Source organism: Mustela nivalis (assembly GCF_964662115.1).
Source record: "Mustela nivalis genome assembly, chromosome: 5".
Classification (NCBI taxonomy): Eukaryota; Metazoa; Chordata; class Mammalia; order Carnivora; family Mustelidae; genus Mustela; species Mustela nivalis.
The window spans coordinates 49,630,030-49,648,236 of record NC_139024.1 but is presented as its reverse complement, the minus strand read 5'-3'; the positions used below and the strand labels follow the sequence as shown (position 1 = coordinate 49,648,236).

The window sequence follows — 18,207 nt, the reverse complement described above, 5'->3', positions numbered from 1 at the left end:
AAGAGATGCTCAACTCTAAGCCTAGTTCATTCCATTACAGTGCAGCCACCATGTCTAGCTGATTAGGCAGAAACTTCATGGAATCCTTTGTTCTTTTCCCAAACAAAACCAAAGAGCAATCAACATACAGTAAATGTGTTAAGTGCAAAAAGATTACAAATACAAGGTATATATTACAAGGGACCAAGTCTTGTGCTTTGGTTTTTCTTATTGTCCTTATAGGGAAACAGCTTCGAAGATAAAGTTGATGTTATTACAAAAGAGAAACCAGTAAAAAGTATTGCTGAAAATGAAATTTTTCTCAACTGGTTCTTGTAAGTATATACTAGATATTAGTATCAGCTTAGTTCAAAAGAGGGGGGAAAAAGCACTTTGGAAATGTTTACCTGCTTTCCTCAACTTAGAAATTTATTTTATAGTCATTTAAACAAAAATTTTTAGGGAGAAATGATCATTAATAGCATAAAATCACAAATCATCCCATTAATCTGAATTAACATTTATTATAGCCTTATGCATTCTTTATACTAAAATCGGGATTCTTAGGAAGTCAAAAATGTATGCCAATCTGAACAAACTTCTAGGAAATCTAGAAAAAAAAATCTAGGAAATCACAAATCTTATTTTGTGTAACTTTCAACAAGTGAAAATTTTCAACATTCCATCCTTTTTGCAGAAATTTTAGTTCACATTTTGAAAAAAATACAAACTGTCCCTTTATCTCTTAGAAATATCTGAATATATTTATCACCAAGTGCAGTAAACTGCAGATAGTAAATTGTCTTATTAAATGTACATATTAAAAGGCAAGTGAGTAGGGATGCCTGGGTGGCTGGCTATCAGTTAAGTGACCTGGTTTCAGCTAAGGTCATCAGGGTGGTTGTTGAGATCAAGTCCCAAGACTGGCTCCGCTCAGCACAGAGTCTCCCTCTTCTCTTCCCTCTACTCCTCCTACTGCTCACTAAGGCACACGTGTGCATATGCTCGCTCTAAAATAAACAAAATCTTAAAAAAAAAAAAAAGGCAAAGGGACCTATTTTCAACCTTTGGTTATTTTGGCATTAGGGTAACCCCAACTGGCTAGTAATTTTAACATTGGGCTAAATAGAGCATTTACATAACAGCATCTTTGGTACAGTGCCTGTTTAAATGGGTACTGAGGGCTTATGTGTTACCAAAACAAAACAAAACAAAACAAAACAAAACAACAAATCAGGAGGCTCTACAAATAGCTTAGAAAAACAAGTTTTCTATTTATTTAAAAATAAGTTTGTAGTTACTACATTGCAGGGACAGGAATTCTTACACATACATTCTAGTTTGTATAAAAGGATTCAAAGAATTATGCATCAAAACTAACATAGAAAGTGTCCACATAACAGTAAAGAAAGGTCCAATCAATATGTACAAAAAGAAAGGGCACTGCTATTCTGGTGTGAGACTGCCGTTTATAACATGATATTCCAGGTTTCTGGAAGGAAAAAACAAAAACCTCAATAAAGCTAAATAATTTGTCTTTAAACTCTGTGTTACTTATTACATACAACAGATTTGCTTGCGTTTAACATTGTTTCCTGTACAAAATAAGTATAATTTTAATTTGAAAATGTGTCAGTTTCAACTTCAACCCTCTAGGTCAGTTACTTTTAAAAAATTGAGCTACATTCTACACGTCTAAATATCGTGTGACAGGATTTAAGTTTTCTAAAAGACCTTTAATAAAGACCTCATCTTGCAGTTTTAATATGGTCCAAAAATGTAACTTTGTATTTTGCCTCAATTTATAGTTTACCATTGTGATTAATCAACACACACAATCTTAAAAGTAATGAGCATGTGTGTGCCTCTCTGCATCGTATCATGTGTACTATATATCATCTCAAACCTATTCTCTTAGCTCCTTAAATGTAGAAACTCATAGCCACCCACTATTATGTATTTGGTTTGTGCCATATAAAGGTTAATTTCCTGATGATTTTATCTGCATTAAAAAAGTATTTCAACACAGAGCTATCAAAACTAAAAATAACATATTTTTATACCTCATAATGTTTTCTAATTGTTTAACTGCAGTGTGTACAAGATTTATCTCTGGAGCGTCAAAAGTGGTAGTACTTACAGTCTTCTGACTCAATTTGACCTCTTCTTGGTTACTGTACATTGTACAAAAACATCATTTATAGTGCTTAGCTCAGTATAATTAAGAACATAAGTAGTTTCTTAGTAAATGTAGTATTTAGTTCAAATCACTTGGAAATTTGGGGAACCAAGGGTAATTGCAAGGAGGAAAGTTAAGGAAAAGGTGTATTTTTCCAAATTTTAATAGGAAAATAAATTCTCACCTAAATATAACTAAATCACATCACAACCTGTTATTTAAAAAATACTTTCTTAGTAGGGGAGTAATTCACAGAACATAAAAGTACGTCCTCTTTTATGACTTTTAAAATCATATATTTCCTGTATATAAGGAGAATGCTTATAGCCCTTTAAACACTCAAGTATCTTGGTCCTTTCAACCTACTTAAAAACAAATTTCAGGTGAACAAAAACATTCAGAATAACAATTTGTTTTCATTAAATAGAAAACAAAATCAAAATTGCTTCCAGTTGACATGTGAGAGATACATAGGTATGCATGGATAAAATGGAATGCTAGAATACTATTAACTAGAAGAACTAATTTATAAGTCAGATTTTTAAAACATGTAAATGTGAGTATCACATAAGCAAAAATGTTATTTGAATACATTTGTTAAAATGTCTGATTAATATACTACACTGTGGATAAGGGGCATTATTATAGATGTTAACATAATGCTGCATGAGGATCTTTTTGCGGACCAGTCTATCTTATGCAATTCACTTCCAAGTGATACTAAATTCAGCCAAACTCCTATCTCAGATGGGACATGATCAAGCTCACAGTTATTCTACAGAGTTATTCTAATTAAATTTAAGGGAGAAGACACTTTCATAATAATTGTAACAAATAGTCTTCAAATTTGTGAAGTTGTGCCGATAAAAACAATGCAAACAAGACCAACATTCTTCAGTACATAAATTTATGCAGAAAATAGTCTAATGATGTAATAGCAAATTGCAAAGGAAAAATTTTAAGAAGGTATATGTCTATTGCCCAGAGTTGTGAGGCTGTAATTAAACTGAACGTTTAAACTGCTATCTGCAACATTTTATAACTTTTTAAGATATGATTAGGACTGGAGGCTGTTGGAGGGGAAGGGAAAGAATATCAGAGTTAGGTACTTAAAAATATATAAATTGATATATATTTTCCATGTATTCTGAAACTTTCAATAAACTTGAGGTTTTTATTGCTCACCTAAGACAACTGTCAACATTTCCTTTTGGCCTACAAAGAGTACATACATGGTGTCACTGTCTCAAACAGGTTATTTTCCCAGTATTTTTGATATTTGGTCAAACAGAACAAAAATATGAAGATGACTTAAACTGGTCAATTCAACTTTTGCAATGTATAGAAGCTAAATTATAAAAATATAAAATCTAAATATATCTGGTATTACTAATACATTTTTAAGTTTTTCAATTACAAAGAATCTGAATCCAAGTCATTTTGCTTTACTAAGAAACCAGTGTCTAATGATGTCCAAAAAAGGTCATAAATATACAGTGTCTATAGAACAGGAATAGTACATTTACTTGTTGCAGGTAAGATGGTAAATACTCATTTCTTTGCTCAAGAGTTAGAACTAATCCATACATCGTACTAGAGGTATATATTCCACTCTAAGACTGTACGCTCTTCTTCTGTACACACCTTAAAACTGTACACATAATTTTTACAAAAATGGATTTATAGTCTATTTTTTTCCAACACAATGCAGATAACATCAGGAAATTACATGTTTCAAAGAGATTGCCTTCAAAAGCAACACATTACTTTAATGACTTAAATCTCAAACATACACATTATTCTCAATAATGGTGTAACTGAAAGACTCATTTTACTATACAACCAAGCCATCCATTTCTGCATTATGAAGAGTTTACTACTGAATTTTAATTATATAGTTAAATATATTTGTTAGAAAAAAATAAATATACAAAAACCTGAAAAATTTGAAATTATTTCTCAACTGTAAAATCACAGCAATCCAGTTAAGATCTGGAAAATGGTTTACTTAATTTCACAGGAGGATTTCTGTACAAATTTAGTTACAAATGATCTAAAAAGCCCAAATGTATCACTTTCCATTGTTCTTCAATACAATTAAATGACGGCTAACATTTATCCCTATCAGAAATAAGTAAAGAAATAAAATTATGTAATCTATTTTGCCAAGTTTCAATTAAAGACTTTATTTTTCTACATAAGGGTCATGCTGATACATATTTTCCCATCCTCACTTTTTAAAAATGTAGTATCTGAAAATTTTGGTTACATTTTTGTACCATACCAGTCCTCAGAAAATACTACATTCTTTAAACTTTTTAAAAAATGGACAATAATTTTTAAACAATAGAAATGGCATTTATGTTGGTTTTTAAGGTATAAAATAACTAACTGTACCATAAACAAATAAATAACTGCTTTCCTTTTCCATAGCAGTACATATAGCAATACATTCTCCTAAGTCATATAGTTATCATTTACAATAGACAACTTAATTTTACTAATGATGCAAAAAATAATAGAATACAAGGCACAATCATTAAATGGAATTTTTCTTTAGGGTGTATATTGACATACCAGCGTGATAAGGATACCATAAAAAGTGCAGAAAAAACACAATGTGCAATGAGACCACTGTATAAAACATGATTGCATAAAAAGTGATTTGGCCTATTTTAACCTTTAATAATTGAAAATAACCAATCTTCCCCTTAAAATTAAACTATAAAGTATGACATTTTAAAATTATTTTTATTCTACCACTATCTAAAAAATCCTGAAAAAAGAATTTATACCTGGGTAATAGTATATAAGTATGTGTTTGTATATATATTTAATTATACCCATTTATCAATATATACACATACACACACAGACACATTTCTTTGTAAGTCATTTTAGCCTATTAGATATGTCTAAAGTTTAGAAATGACATTAATCCAGATCAACAAGTAAACATCAAATCCCATACCTTTTTCCTGTATTTTCCTTGAATCCTTTAACCACTTAAACATCTTCTCTAAAACATCTCTGTCAAAGGACCCACCAGTGCATTATTTTCTACTATTAAGTACCAAAAAAAGATACATCTCAGCATAACTCTTTTTAATAACGTGCTCTTTAGAATAATATATAGCCTTTCCAATATTGAAAAGTGTATGCTGTCCTGACAGTCAAAAACAGGCTTTCCACTGCACTGATTCTCAGTCTTTGGCACAATAAACAGAGATTGAGTGATTGATATAAGAATCAAGGTCTGAAAAATTAGACAGTCAAATGTTTTCCAATGTGGATATGTTTCCTTTTCATCAGTACATTTTCTCTTACGTTTGGCAGAAATGGAATACAGCAAAAGCCTTGTCTAGATTCTTTGTAGATGAACATTCTATAATTAAAATTAAACTTTTTAGGGCATCAAATGGTGGGAATTTTATATTTATCTTTAGAGGAAACACACTTCTTAATTTACTGCTACTCTGGTAACATCTGTCTTCCTAGGGGCACGACTTCTGCTTCAATAGAAATGTACCAGGCTTGGTCAAAAATAATTCATTTTAACATGAAATGCTCTATCACTAGGAATATTATGCTCCTTAAGAGTGTAGCAGAACTGTCTTTTCCAGAAATAAACTGGGAATTCATTATAGGTCCTCAATTTCTTTTGTTTCAAACAGTGAATGAAATGAATGTTGAAATGCATAACCTACCTAAGGGCAATAAATAGCAAACATTTAAAATATATATGTATATATTTATATATATATATATATTCATTTAAAGAAGTGAAGTGTCTTGTAAGTTTGTTTTTTTGCAAATCAAATCATAACATTCCCTAATCCACCATAGCAGCAAGGAAGCAGAAGCCTTAGTTCTACGTATTCCTTAACTGTACCTGCTTTATGATTTTGAAGTAAAATATTTTGGTACAAGTTACCAACCAATTAAATTTGCTTTTGCTTTTTCAGTCAACTTTCGGACTCGTCCTCTACTAGAAGTTCCAAAAGTCAAAGAGGTGTCTTCGAACAACAGCTGCCTTTGCTCCTCTTCAGAATCATCCTCATTATAGAAAGCTGTCCTTCGACCTTGATTTCTAGTTCTCATGTGGGGTTCAGAGCCTTTAAGTTCCTCAAACTCTTCTTCCTCATCCATAGGATCATCTGTCTTTTTTCTGTTACTTCTCCTTAGCATTTTAACACTTGTAGGAACTATGAGATCTGAATCTAGTTTTTGTGTCTTCATCTTCCTTTTCGGTTTTCTGCCTCCACGACTTTTTTTCTGTAACAAATCCTCCTTAACAGTATTAGTTTCAGAAAGAAAACTGCATGTAGAAGAAGGAACAACTTCATCTCTGATTGAATGCACACTATTTTGCTCTGAATTTTCTGGCTTTGCATACGGTAGCTTTTTGGGTTTTCTACCCCTTTTCTTGTGTATAACTTCACCACTGCTGGTATTAACTTCTACCTTAGGCTTCCTTCCAGGTCCTCTCTTCACAAGTTTAGATGGCTGCCCTCCATGGCCATTTACTTGAATGCTTCCTGGTATAAGAGCATTGTTCTTACAATCTGCTAAAAAGGAACAACAGCACACTTAATATATGGAATTGCTTTTTTATTTGACCCTCAAACTAGTCATTAAGGACACTACTATACTTAGGTAGCAACATAATTCTGATTTCTGTTTTTACTAAAATGAGAAAAAGAGCCAACAAAAGGCTAATAGTTTAATGATATTTTCTACTTAAAATTCAGAGGAGGAAAAGATCCTCAATGAAATATTAATGACCTCACAAGAGGGAAATGAAACTCAGAATAAATAACCTGTTAACACTGTAAATTATTACTGAGCTGGGATTAGCCAAGATTTCTTACTCCACTATTACCTTTACTACATGTTGTAATATAGAAGCATTGTTTCCATTGCACAAAATGACTCTATATAATTGTATGGAACTTAGCAACCACAAAGAACCTTGTTGTTCACCTCATTAAAAAGTTTTTTGTATTCCTACCTTTAAGCAGCTCACTTATGGAAATGATCTTAGTATAAAACCGATGACATTTTAACCTGGTAATCTGAATACATAAGCAGATCATCCCCTTCTACTTAGCTCTAATCACTTTTTCCTACTAGGGATGGAATAAAAAGGGACTATCAAGAGTGGAATGATTCATTCCCTTTTTGGATGTGATCATCACACCCTCTCTAGGATCACAGAAGAGTTTACATGTATTCCCTTATGTCCCTCAGAAGTAAAAAGAACCTCCTCTCCTATCACATAAGAGGTTTAAGAGTACATCTAGTGGAATAATTTACATCAGTTATTCTTCAAAAACTACCAATACCTTTGATATTCTTCATCTATCCTAACTACAAGAGTAGAAATAAGTTACTCTTGGTCATGAACTGTGCTCTCAAAATTGTTTAAAAAGGATGAAATAAACTAAACAGCACTTTTCTTCACAGGCTCTTTGAAATGGTCCTATATCCTTATGTAACTGAATCACAGACAAATGATTTATTATCATAAGCAGTACTAACTCCATGTATCAATCAAATCTATTATGTATGCCACCATTATAATTGAGGCAAACTTCTTGATAAAGGTCATTATGGTTTATAAAAAATATAAAATACTAGAGATGATGAACAGCCATTCTGTGTTAAAAAAAAAATGCTATTACCCCATCAGCTGAAGGAAAAAGATGATAAACATGTATTTCCACTAACTTTTTCCTTCAAAGTTCTGAGATTTTTTTTAGTTGTGATGGGTGATCTGCAATGCAATATTCTAGAGAAAATTCATAAAAAGATGAAAACAGCTTCTCAAGAGAATGTTTCTTCATAATGGTATTGTATTTTGTCATAGGTTTGAATTACCCTTCATAAATATAAAGAAAAAAAATCAAGTCACAAGAGGTCAGAGCCAGAAGCAGCGGGAAAAGGCAAAAAAGCCCTCATTTCCTGACCCCCAGAGTACAAATAACTTTCTTTAGTGGTATTCTGGCATAAAGAAGGAAAGGGGAGCAGGGAGAATGTGTATGTGTGTGTGTGTGTGTGCACGCACACATGTGCGAGAGAAAAAATTAAGCATTTTCTAACATGATTACACTAAACCTATCTGAGGATTCTATATATCTTGTTTTACATTAAGACTACTGACAAGGAATCTAAATATCCAGTCCATGTACCCACTATAGAAATTCTATAGTGTGGCTTCAAGGACTCCATGAACTTCTTGAAATGGTCTAAGTTTTGTGTGAATACAAAATTTTGCATTTTCTGGAGGAAAGAACTACAGGTTTCATCAACATTACAAAGCAATACATAAACTAAAAAGGTTAAGAACAAATGCAGCTCTCTTTATGTGGATCTGTGCTGTTCAAGAAGGTAGTTACTAACCATGTGGCTACTGAGCATTTGAAAATACAGCTATGCAACTGAGAAACTGAATTTTTAATTAAACTGAAATGTGACTACTGAAGCACTGTACATTTTGAAATACTGATCACATGTTGAAATAATATTTTGGATATAATGGAGTAAATAATTAAAATTGGTAACTTCCACCTGTTACTGCATGTAGTAGTTACTAGAAAACTTGAACCATGTGTATGTCATGGGTTATATTATATTTCTACTTGTCAGCACTGCCTCTTGATTCTAATAGGTAATTCAGGTATCAATAGTTATTACTGTACTGGTAACTCTTGCATATTTGTGATACTCAAAACTTATAAATCAAATTGGACCTCACTATCATAATGCTAGAACCAATTCATTATACACATTTGATTTCTGTAGGGCACAAAGTGACAGAATCAAAGCCAATATATTATATAAAACTTTTAATTCAGTTCAGAAAGGAAGCAAATATAAAAATATAAAAAACTCATATATACAAAATCATTTGCTTCTTTATCAATACATGTGTTGCCCAAGCAAGCACACTTGCTTCTTAATTCAAACACTTACTATACTAAGTATAGGTGATTAGAAAAAGTAATTAAACACAGAAGTTCAGATTCTACTGGACACAGACATATATAAAGAATATTCTACCACAAAAAGCAATGAATAGGGTATTCTGGGAACACAGATGAAATGCTTGAAAGAACCCAAGAAGAAGCTTCCTGGAATAGATGCAATTACGAAGTGAGACTTGAAAGGTAACAGGAAACCATTAAATTGGGAGGAAAAAAAGACATTCAAAAAAGGAAGAAAAGGACAATGAAAATTCAGGGACTTCCAAGTTATAGGATAGCTGGCACATAAAAAGGAGAAAGAAAGTAAAGAAAGCTGGAATGTTAGGCAGCAGCCAAGCAAAGAAGAATCTTATATAATAGGTAAAAACATTAACTCCACGTATGATTTGAAAGCAGGGAAGGATTTCAAGTGGGTGCCATGTGTATGGGTGTACACACAACATGTGCTAGGGATAAATGATCAGAGAGATCACTTCCACACAATATGGAAGACAGACTGGTTAAGGAAGAGCTGAGAATCAAGACAGTGAGACCAGTTAGGAAACTAGGACAACACTCCAGGTGAGAAATTATGTAGGCCTGAATTAAGAAAATAGAAGTGAGAGGAGGAATGGATTTTACAGATATTAAGGAACCAGAAATAACAAGAACTAATGACTGTGAAGTAGGTCTGGAAGAGGCCAAATGACTCCCTGATTTGAAGTTTGTGTAGGGGGTAGGTCCCAACACCATTCATCAAAAAGAGAATGTTTCAGTAGAAAAATAAAATTTCGAGAGGATTCTGAGGAAAACATTGAAGGGGAAATTGTTTAGGCATACTCTGGAAGTCATGACACAAAATGCTTATTCTTGCGCTGCTTCCTCCCAACTAGCTGTCACTGTTTTAACATGTCACAGAATGTGTTCAGTTATGTTCACCATTTTTCAAATCTCACGTTTGAAGACCACATGTCTTTACAATGCAAATCTGCAGATGACAGAATCTGGAAGCTTAACTCTACAGGAATAAAAGTTGTATAAGATAATAGAGGTTTGGCTGTAGACAATCCTGATGAGTTACTATTTAATGAAGGGTAGTGTGCTGAATTTTGTGATGTAGGAACTTAAATTTTCTAGAAAAGTAAAGACTGTTACATTGGGTTAATTAAATCCAATTTAATTTAAACTTCTTGAATACACTTAAAAAAAAAAAGATTTTATTCATTTATTTGAAAGCGAGAGACAGAAAGAGAGAGAGATCATGCAGTGGGGAGTGGAAGAGGAAGGAAGCAGCAGACTCCCCACTGAGCAGGAAGCCCAATGCAAGACTCAATCCAGGACCCTGGCATCATGATTCGAGCCAAAGGTAGATGCTCAACCCACTGAGCCAGCCAGGTGTCCTTGAATACACTGTCTAAAATGTTGTAATAATCAAGTCAGAAACAATTCAATTCACATCACTAAAAGCCTTTGATTCTAGAATTTGTAATTTCCATATAACCAGTTTTTTATGGCTTTTAATTTAAAGTTTAATGACAATACAGTTTGCTTTGGGCACAAAGCTGCAAATCAAGAGATGTGAACTCTTTTCATACACAAAAAGTGTGACTTTTTAAAATTTTATTTATTCATTTGACAGAGATCATAAGTAGGCAGAGAGGCAGGCAGAGAAAGGAGGAAGCAGGCTCCCCGCTGAGCAGAGTCCGATGCGGGGCTTGATCCCAGGACCCTGGGATCATGACCCAAGCTGAAGGCAGAGGCATCAACCCACTGAGCCACCCAGGTGCCCCAGAATGTGTGACTTTTAAATGGGCAACCTAATAAGTGGATATAAGTGCTACCTCTGACAAAAAGCATCATTTTTAAGAAGTATCTACTATATATCTTGGAAGATAATAACACCTTACCTTGCTCAATGACAGGTGAGGACTTTGTAAGAGTGGATGTTTTAGAGAGTACAGATGATTTCACTTTACGTTTGACTGGCTTTTCCTTTTCCATGTTTTCTTTCGCAGAACTATTTCTAGTGCCATGACTGATACTGGATTGACCAGGGCTTGAAAGAGTATTCAAGGTTTTGGAATGTTTCACAGAATTCTCTAGAACTAAAATACACAAACACACACAAGATTAAAACCTAGGAGTTATTTAACCTAAAAACAAGCAAGAAGCTGGGATTACTTCTAATCTGAATTGCATAAATTAGCCAAAAGGATAAAACTTATGAGTTGCTTAATGCTTCCTTAAGAAATTAACTTTCAAACAGGAAAATACATAAATACATAAATAAATACAGGAATACATAAATAAACTCTTAACAGTTCAGACCTTCTTGACACTGTCCAGTCACTTCAAGATCATGAAGGCAAGCCTTGGCAAATTGTTACCAAGTCTGGGTACCAGGATTTATATTCAGGCAGTCCACATCAGAGTTCCCATCTTTAAGCATTATTCTACACTGACACTCCTAAACCTCAATTTTTTCTTACTAAAAACAAAAACAAATAATAAAGACAGAAAAACTAACACTGTCTGTTGGAATTTACTAAAACCCAGTGTATCTCATTTGGCAAAATAAAAGCTTAAATTAAAAAAATACACATTCTTCAATTTGGAAACTATAACCGACTCTTACTTGTTTTCCCTGGCACTGCAGATGTATTAGCTTTTGAAATTAAAGTCTTTGCTGCTGAAGAAGTAGATGGTTGCTCAGTGGTAACTGGATCTATAACCAGTCGATTGCTTCTGGTTCGAACTACAGAACTGGATTCTGTTTTACCATTTATCTGAGTGGCATTATGCCGTGGTGGTATTGTTCGTGTAGGTGTAGAGAATGGAGAGGTAGAGATATCTGACTTTAGCTGGGGCTTTAACGTCCTTTTTTTCCTTTCAGGGCTGTAAATAAAATAATATCATTAGTTATTCTTATAGCTTCATGTACATGAATAAAATAGTTTAATGCTGTTGGATTCAATATTTGTACTATTATGAAATATGTTAAAATATGAGATTTGTAGTGGATTTCATATGATTGTGAGCCTTTGAAAGTGAATATTTAGTGAAGGATTGCCATAAATGCTACAGTTATATGACAGAAAGCATGATGCCATCACTACCCTAAAAATGCTGTTTTACTGTATAGATTTAGCAGTTTGAATTTAAGCACTTACACTAGTATAGCTTTAGTTAAAAGATTAAAAATCCTCCACATCTTAGGAACTTGCATGTCAAATATATCATTCTGCAATATAGGGAATAGTAAAGGAAGTATTAAAAAAACACCGAGTTCTATCATTTAGATGACAAAGTTATAGATTAGTTGATGCTTTTTAAAATAAATCAAATACCTTGATGCTGCACTACTGGAAACAGAGCTGCTTCTATTTCTTTTCTTCCTCCTTTTGGTTATTGTATTTCTTTTGTGAAAACGAAGAGCAGATTTATAATCTGATAAAACTGAACTAATGTGTTCTTCAAAGAAAGCAGACAGGCGCAAACTCATGCTGTAAATCTGTAGTAAGAAAAAAACGTGTTTAAACATTCCTCAAAGGAATATGCTTGTTCAGTAAATAGTAACATATAACTTGAGTATTTTTCTAGCAAAAAGTTTTAACAATTTAAACACTACTTTTTTCCAATCTCTTTGGATGAAGGGCAAAACTAAAGCATTTTTACAATTACTATTTTTATATATAGATTAGAAATATTCTAAGATTTTAGATCTTTTCTTTTTTTAAAGATTTTATTTTCAAGTAATCCCAACAACATTCACAGGGCTCAAATTTACAACCCCGAGACCAACAGTTACATGCTCTACCAATTGAGACAGCCAGGCACCTCTCAAGATTACAGATTCTTAAAGAAAAGCCCTAGTATCAATACACATGGCTCATGTAGACAAAATTCCTGTGAACTCTATCACACTGAAACTATCCCTGAGGTTCTGAACCTGTTTTCCATTGTTACTTTAGGATTAGCATCTATTCTTTTTCATTTAATTTCCTTATATCTTCCCTTTGTGATGTCTTATCAGCCCAAAGAGAGATAAATGATACTTATAACTTAACTAATTTTTAGAAATCATTCACAAATATGCCTTTCTATTAATGCAAAAAACAGCTGGAAAAGTTAAGCCCACATAATCTTAATATATACCAGGACAATATGTATGTTATATGTGTTAAGAAAAGCATTCCTAAACATTAGTGACCTCACTTATTCTATAGAAGAAAAGAAAGATGTGAATCCTTCTTCCCCTAGGATACTATTAAGAACATAATAAAAATAAAATAGAAGGCCAATCTTGCTGTAAATTTTAATTAAAGCAACCATTTAGTTACTTAGCCTACTTTTTACTGATTTCATTTAATATAAACATAAATAAAAACAATTTAATTATATACCCTTGATCTTTTGCTTGGTGTATAGGCCTTTGAATTGCTAAAAATAAGTCTGACATCTTTACATAATTCCATTGGTGACTCATAATTCCCAGCCTCTAAAGTTTCTCTAACAGTAGCAAAATCCATTGGAGTGTCAATGATGTCTCTGTAGTCCTAAGAGAAGAAAAACAGAAACAGAAAATATTACTACTCAGTACAGGGATTCACATACAATTCCTGTGGTAAGTACAAGTCCTGCAACTTTTAATAATCCCTTATTTTCCTCATCAAGGCTCCTTTTTTCTAATAGTTTTTATTTTTTCATGCCCTTTCCTTTTTTTCTTATCATTAATGGTGCTATTTTCTTACATTATATATTTATCTATCTGGCATCCATTCATCATAGGGCTAATTACACTTATTATATATTCTTATTTTCTGTATTCCTGATGCTCTGATCTTTTGGGATCCTTACAGACCTGAGGACAGACTGTTCTTCCCACGGCCAACCAATTCTTTTCTTTTCTTTTTCCTTTTTCCCCAACCAATTCTTAAAAGAGAGCAAAAAGCTGCACTGAGAACACATCTTTCATATGTAAACCAACGATCTCCTTATCTAATTCCAACACACCAAGCCAGTATTTCCTCTGCTTTGAATTTTCCCAAGGTTCAGTTACCAGACAACTAGAGACCACCCCTCTGCCCCAAAGCCCACTATAAGTATTCAAACTAGCCAGTCCTAAAGTGTTCACCCTGTCTTGACTCTCTCATAGAAATAGAGTGCAATAAAGGCTCTGGCTTAAGCATCCCCCTTACTCCTGTTTCCTGTCACTGGACCGAAACCTGCTGTTTCCTTTGTGGCTCTGGCATTCAGTGGCAACATCTCTGGGACCTTAAATTTCCTTTTAAGCCCCATAATAATTTCCTCCTGTGGCAATGTTGACTGTACCCTATCTATACCGTATCTAACATGTACATTCTTAGAACAAATGGGTATTGCATTTTGTCAAATGATTTTTCAAATGCATTAATTGATATGATCATGTCATTTCTTTTAAGATGATGAATTACACTGACTGATTTTTGAATACGGAATGAATCTTACATCCCTGAATAAAAACCCCATTTTATGGATTTTCTCTATTGTTTTTCTGTTTTCAGTTGCATTCAATCTTCTTTTCGTATTTCCCATCTTCTGCTCATTGTAGGTTATTTTTATTTTTATTTTTCTAGGTTCTTGATGAGAGAGCATAGGTTACTGTTTTGAGACTTCTCTTCTGATGTACTATTTAGTGACATAAATTTCCCTGCATTGTTTTAGCCTCACCCCACAAATTTTGATGTTGTATTTTCATTTATTAGTTCAATGTGCTTTATTTTCCATAGGACTTCTTTGAGCTCAAAGATTATTTGGAGGCATATTTATTTAGTTATCAATTAAGTGATCAGAGATTTTCCTGTTACTTTTATTTTTGGTTTGATTTCACTATGGCTGGAAAACACACTATATGATTTCAATTACATTTGTCATTTTATTGTTTTCTATTTGTTTTGAAACTGTTTATTTTTTTCCCCAATCTTCCCGTGCATTACTTGAACAGATTTCATTTGATTCATGCATTATGTTTATTACTGTAACTGTTATAATTTTTTTAAATCATTGCTCAGGTATTTACAATATATACAAAATTATTAAAATACACTGGTGTCACACTAAAAATTAAATTCAAAATGGATTAAAGAACTAAATGTGAGACCTGAAACCATAAAAATCCTAAAAAAGAACATAGGCAGTAATCTCTTTGCTATCGGCCGTAACAACTTTTTTCTAGATATGTATTCTGAGGCAAGGGAAACAAAAGCAAAAATAAGCAATTGGGACTACATCAAAATAAAAAGCTTCTACACAGTGAAGTAAACAAGTGACAAAACTAAAGGCAACCTGTAGAATGGGAGAAGGTCTTTGCAAATAACATCCCATAAAGGGTTTATATCCAAAACATACAAAGAACTTAAAAAACTCAACATCCTCAAAACAAGTAATCTGATTAAAAATGGTAAGAAGGCATGGGAAGACATTTCTCTAAAGACATAGATGGCCAAGAGATACATGAAAAGATGCTCATCATCACTTACCATCAGGGAAATGCAAATCACCTCACACTTGTCAGAATGGCAACAACACAATAAACAACAGGTGTTGGCAAGGATGTGGAGAAAAAGGGACATTCATACATTGTTGGTGGAAATGCAAAATGGTACAGCCACAGGAGAAAATAGTATGGAGGTTCCTCAAAAAATTAAAAATAGAACTACCCTATGATCTAACAATCTCATTACTGGGTATTTAACCAAAGAATACAAGAAAACTAATTAAAAAGGATACATGAACCTGTATGTTTATAGCAGCATTACTGAAGAATGGATAAAAAAGATGTGAGACACACACACACACACACACAATGAACTATTACTCATCCATTAAAAAGAATGAAATCTTGCCATCTGCAAGACACAAATGGAGCTAGGGAGTATAATGTTAAGCAAAATAAATCAGTCAGAGAAAGACAAATACTACAGGGTTTCACTCACGCGTAGAATTTCAGAAACAAAACAAGCAAGCAATGGGGAAAAAATGAGAGAAAGAGAGAGACTAAGTAAGAAACAGACTTTTAATTATAGAGAACTAATGGTTACTAAAAGGGACTAAAGACTGCATTTGTCATCATGAGCACAGGGTAATGTATGAAAGTGCTCAATCACTACACTGCACACCTGAAACTAACACCACAGTGTATGTTAACTGGAATGAAAATAAAAACTTAAAAGACAGTGAAATAGAAATGAACATATCCAAAATGTACATTGGGATTTCAGATTTTCCTGTGAAATGAAATCATATAAATGGCCTTAAAAAAAGTACGTATCTGAAACCTTGACTTTTTTTTTTTTAAAGATTTTGTTTATTTGTCAAAGAGAGAGAGAATGAATATATATATATATAGATATATATATAGATATCTATATCTATATATATCTTAGGTATTTGTATTCTAGAATTTTCCCCAGAAAGGAAGAGGCAGATATAAGCTTTAATGTTTAGATTCTAGACACCTAAGTATAATTATGCAGAGTCATGGAAATAGGTCCCTCCCTTATTTTTTGTACGGTTGTTTTAACATTTTTCTTTTGTCCTCAGAGTTTTGCTTTTTGACTATTATTCCAGGAAAAGATTTTTGCATATATATATCCTAGTCAGGAGTCACGCTTTGTCAAATGTTTCTCCACCCTAGAAAATGTATACAGCCATTAATTCCTCAAATACTGCCCCTCTCCCATTCTGTCTACTCTCTCTCTCACTGAATTTTTTCATCTATCTACCATATCTCTCCTAATCTTTCCGAAAGCTTAATTTCAATGATTTTACATTTCATTTTCAGAAATTGTATTTAGTTTAAATTTTTAAAAATACCTGCCTCACTCCTTTTCCCACTCAAGTAAGGTCTTTTTTGTCTTATGCTTCTAATCTCTCCATTTTATCTCTTAAACCAAAATAACAAATCCAAATTTAATTGGCAGCATTTCATTCTTCTTTCTCGGTGGTACATTAAAGTAAGTCATTGGTATTTTAGATTTGATGAAGTATACAGTATTTCAGAAATACTCTTAAACACTCTAAACCAATTCTTTGTGGAGTCTAAGTTTACGATTCTTTCTGTTTTAAATACCATACTACTTGACTTAGATGCTCCATATTACCAAATACATGACAACATGTATTTAATAATGAAGAAATAAATGATAATCATAAGAAATAACAACTTAAATGGCAAATTGTTATATGTGAGCTATATAACAAACTGACAGGTAATGAAATTATTTCCAAAAATACTTACTGGATATTCAAGGAGATCTACCGGCTGGCGGAAAGGCTCAGAATCTTCACACTGAAATATGAGATTTAATAATTCTTGACATTGTTTCTTCCATGCTTGAATATCATAAGATTGAGCTCTGTTACGTAATCTTCTTCTAGGCTGATGGTCCTAAAATGAAAATGTTCAAATATAATTAGGTAACATACAGTTAATTTAAATAATAGAAAATATCATTCACCTAGTTCTGAAAACCATGTATTTTGTGATAGAAACATATTTGAAGTAACACTTAATCTGTCTTTAAAAATACTGTAAGTTACATGTTTTAATAAATGTTATCCGTCAACTTTGTAAAAAAAAAAAAATACTGTAAGTTAAACAAAAGCACTTTTAATACATTTTAATTCACATAAAGCACTCCTGCTAAAACGAAAAGTATCTTACCTTTCTCTTTCGGGTAGAAGTTCCTGGCACATCAGCATCTTTCTCTTCTTCCTTTGAAGTAAGGATGTATCATATTCATTAAACATTCTAGACTTCATTTTAGTCTTTAGAGTTCATAGAGTATTATAGCTGTTTATATGCCAATTATTACCTTTAACTTTGGAAAACACACAATGTATGCTGAAACATTTTACAGATTCATTAGAAAGTCCCCCCGCACAATGTTTTAATAACTATAACAAGAAAATTCTGGACCACTTTTTTGAAACCACAGCATTAGCCAAAACTAATTTTCATAACAGCATTTATCTGAAAAATACTGTGTAAATTTCTTTTTATATATAAAAAAAGACCAACATAGTCTGAATGATGAAATATGA

The 18,207-nt window shown here is 32.7% G+C and overlaps 1 protein-coding gene across 3 annotated transcripts in view; it reads right to left on the bottom strand.

Moving 5' to 3' along the window:
- Window positions 1-1,233: 1,233 nt before the first annotated feature.
- The window catches only part of PHIP (PHIP subunit of CUL4-Ring ligase complex), a 126,247-nt gene continuing 109,273 nt past the window's right edge, over window positions 1,234-18,207 (bottom strand). For 2 of the 3 annotated variants that reach the window (XM_082729626.1, XM_082729628.1), the window contains exons 34-40: window positions 17,828-17,878; window positions 17,402-17,551; window positions 13,527-13,679; window positions 12,471-12,634; window positions 11,759-12,018; window positions 11,031-11,228; window positions 1,234-6,726 (exon numbers count right to left, since the gene is read on the bottom strand). In XM_082729626.1, the coding sequence (XP_082585752.1) occupies window positions 6,089-6,726; window positions 11,031-11,228; window positions 11,759-12,018; window positions 12,471-12,634; window positions 13,527-13,679; window positions 17,402-17,551; window positions 17,828-17,878 (1,614 nt within the window). In that variant the 3' untranslated portion in view covers window positions 1,234-6,088. The remainder of the gene's footprint in view (window positions 6,727-11,030; window positions 11,229-11,758; window positions 12,019-12,470; window positions 12,635-13,526; window positions 13,680-17,401; window positions 17,552-17,827; window positions 17,879-18,207) is intronic. The other variant, XM_082729627.1, reaches the window with a different exon arrangement.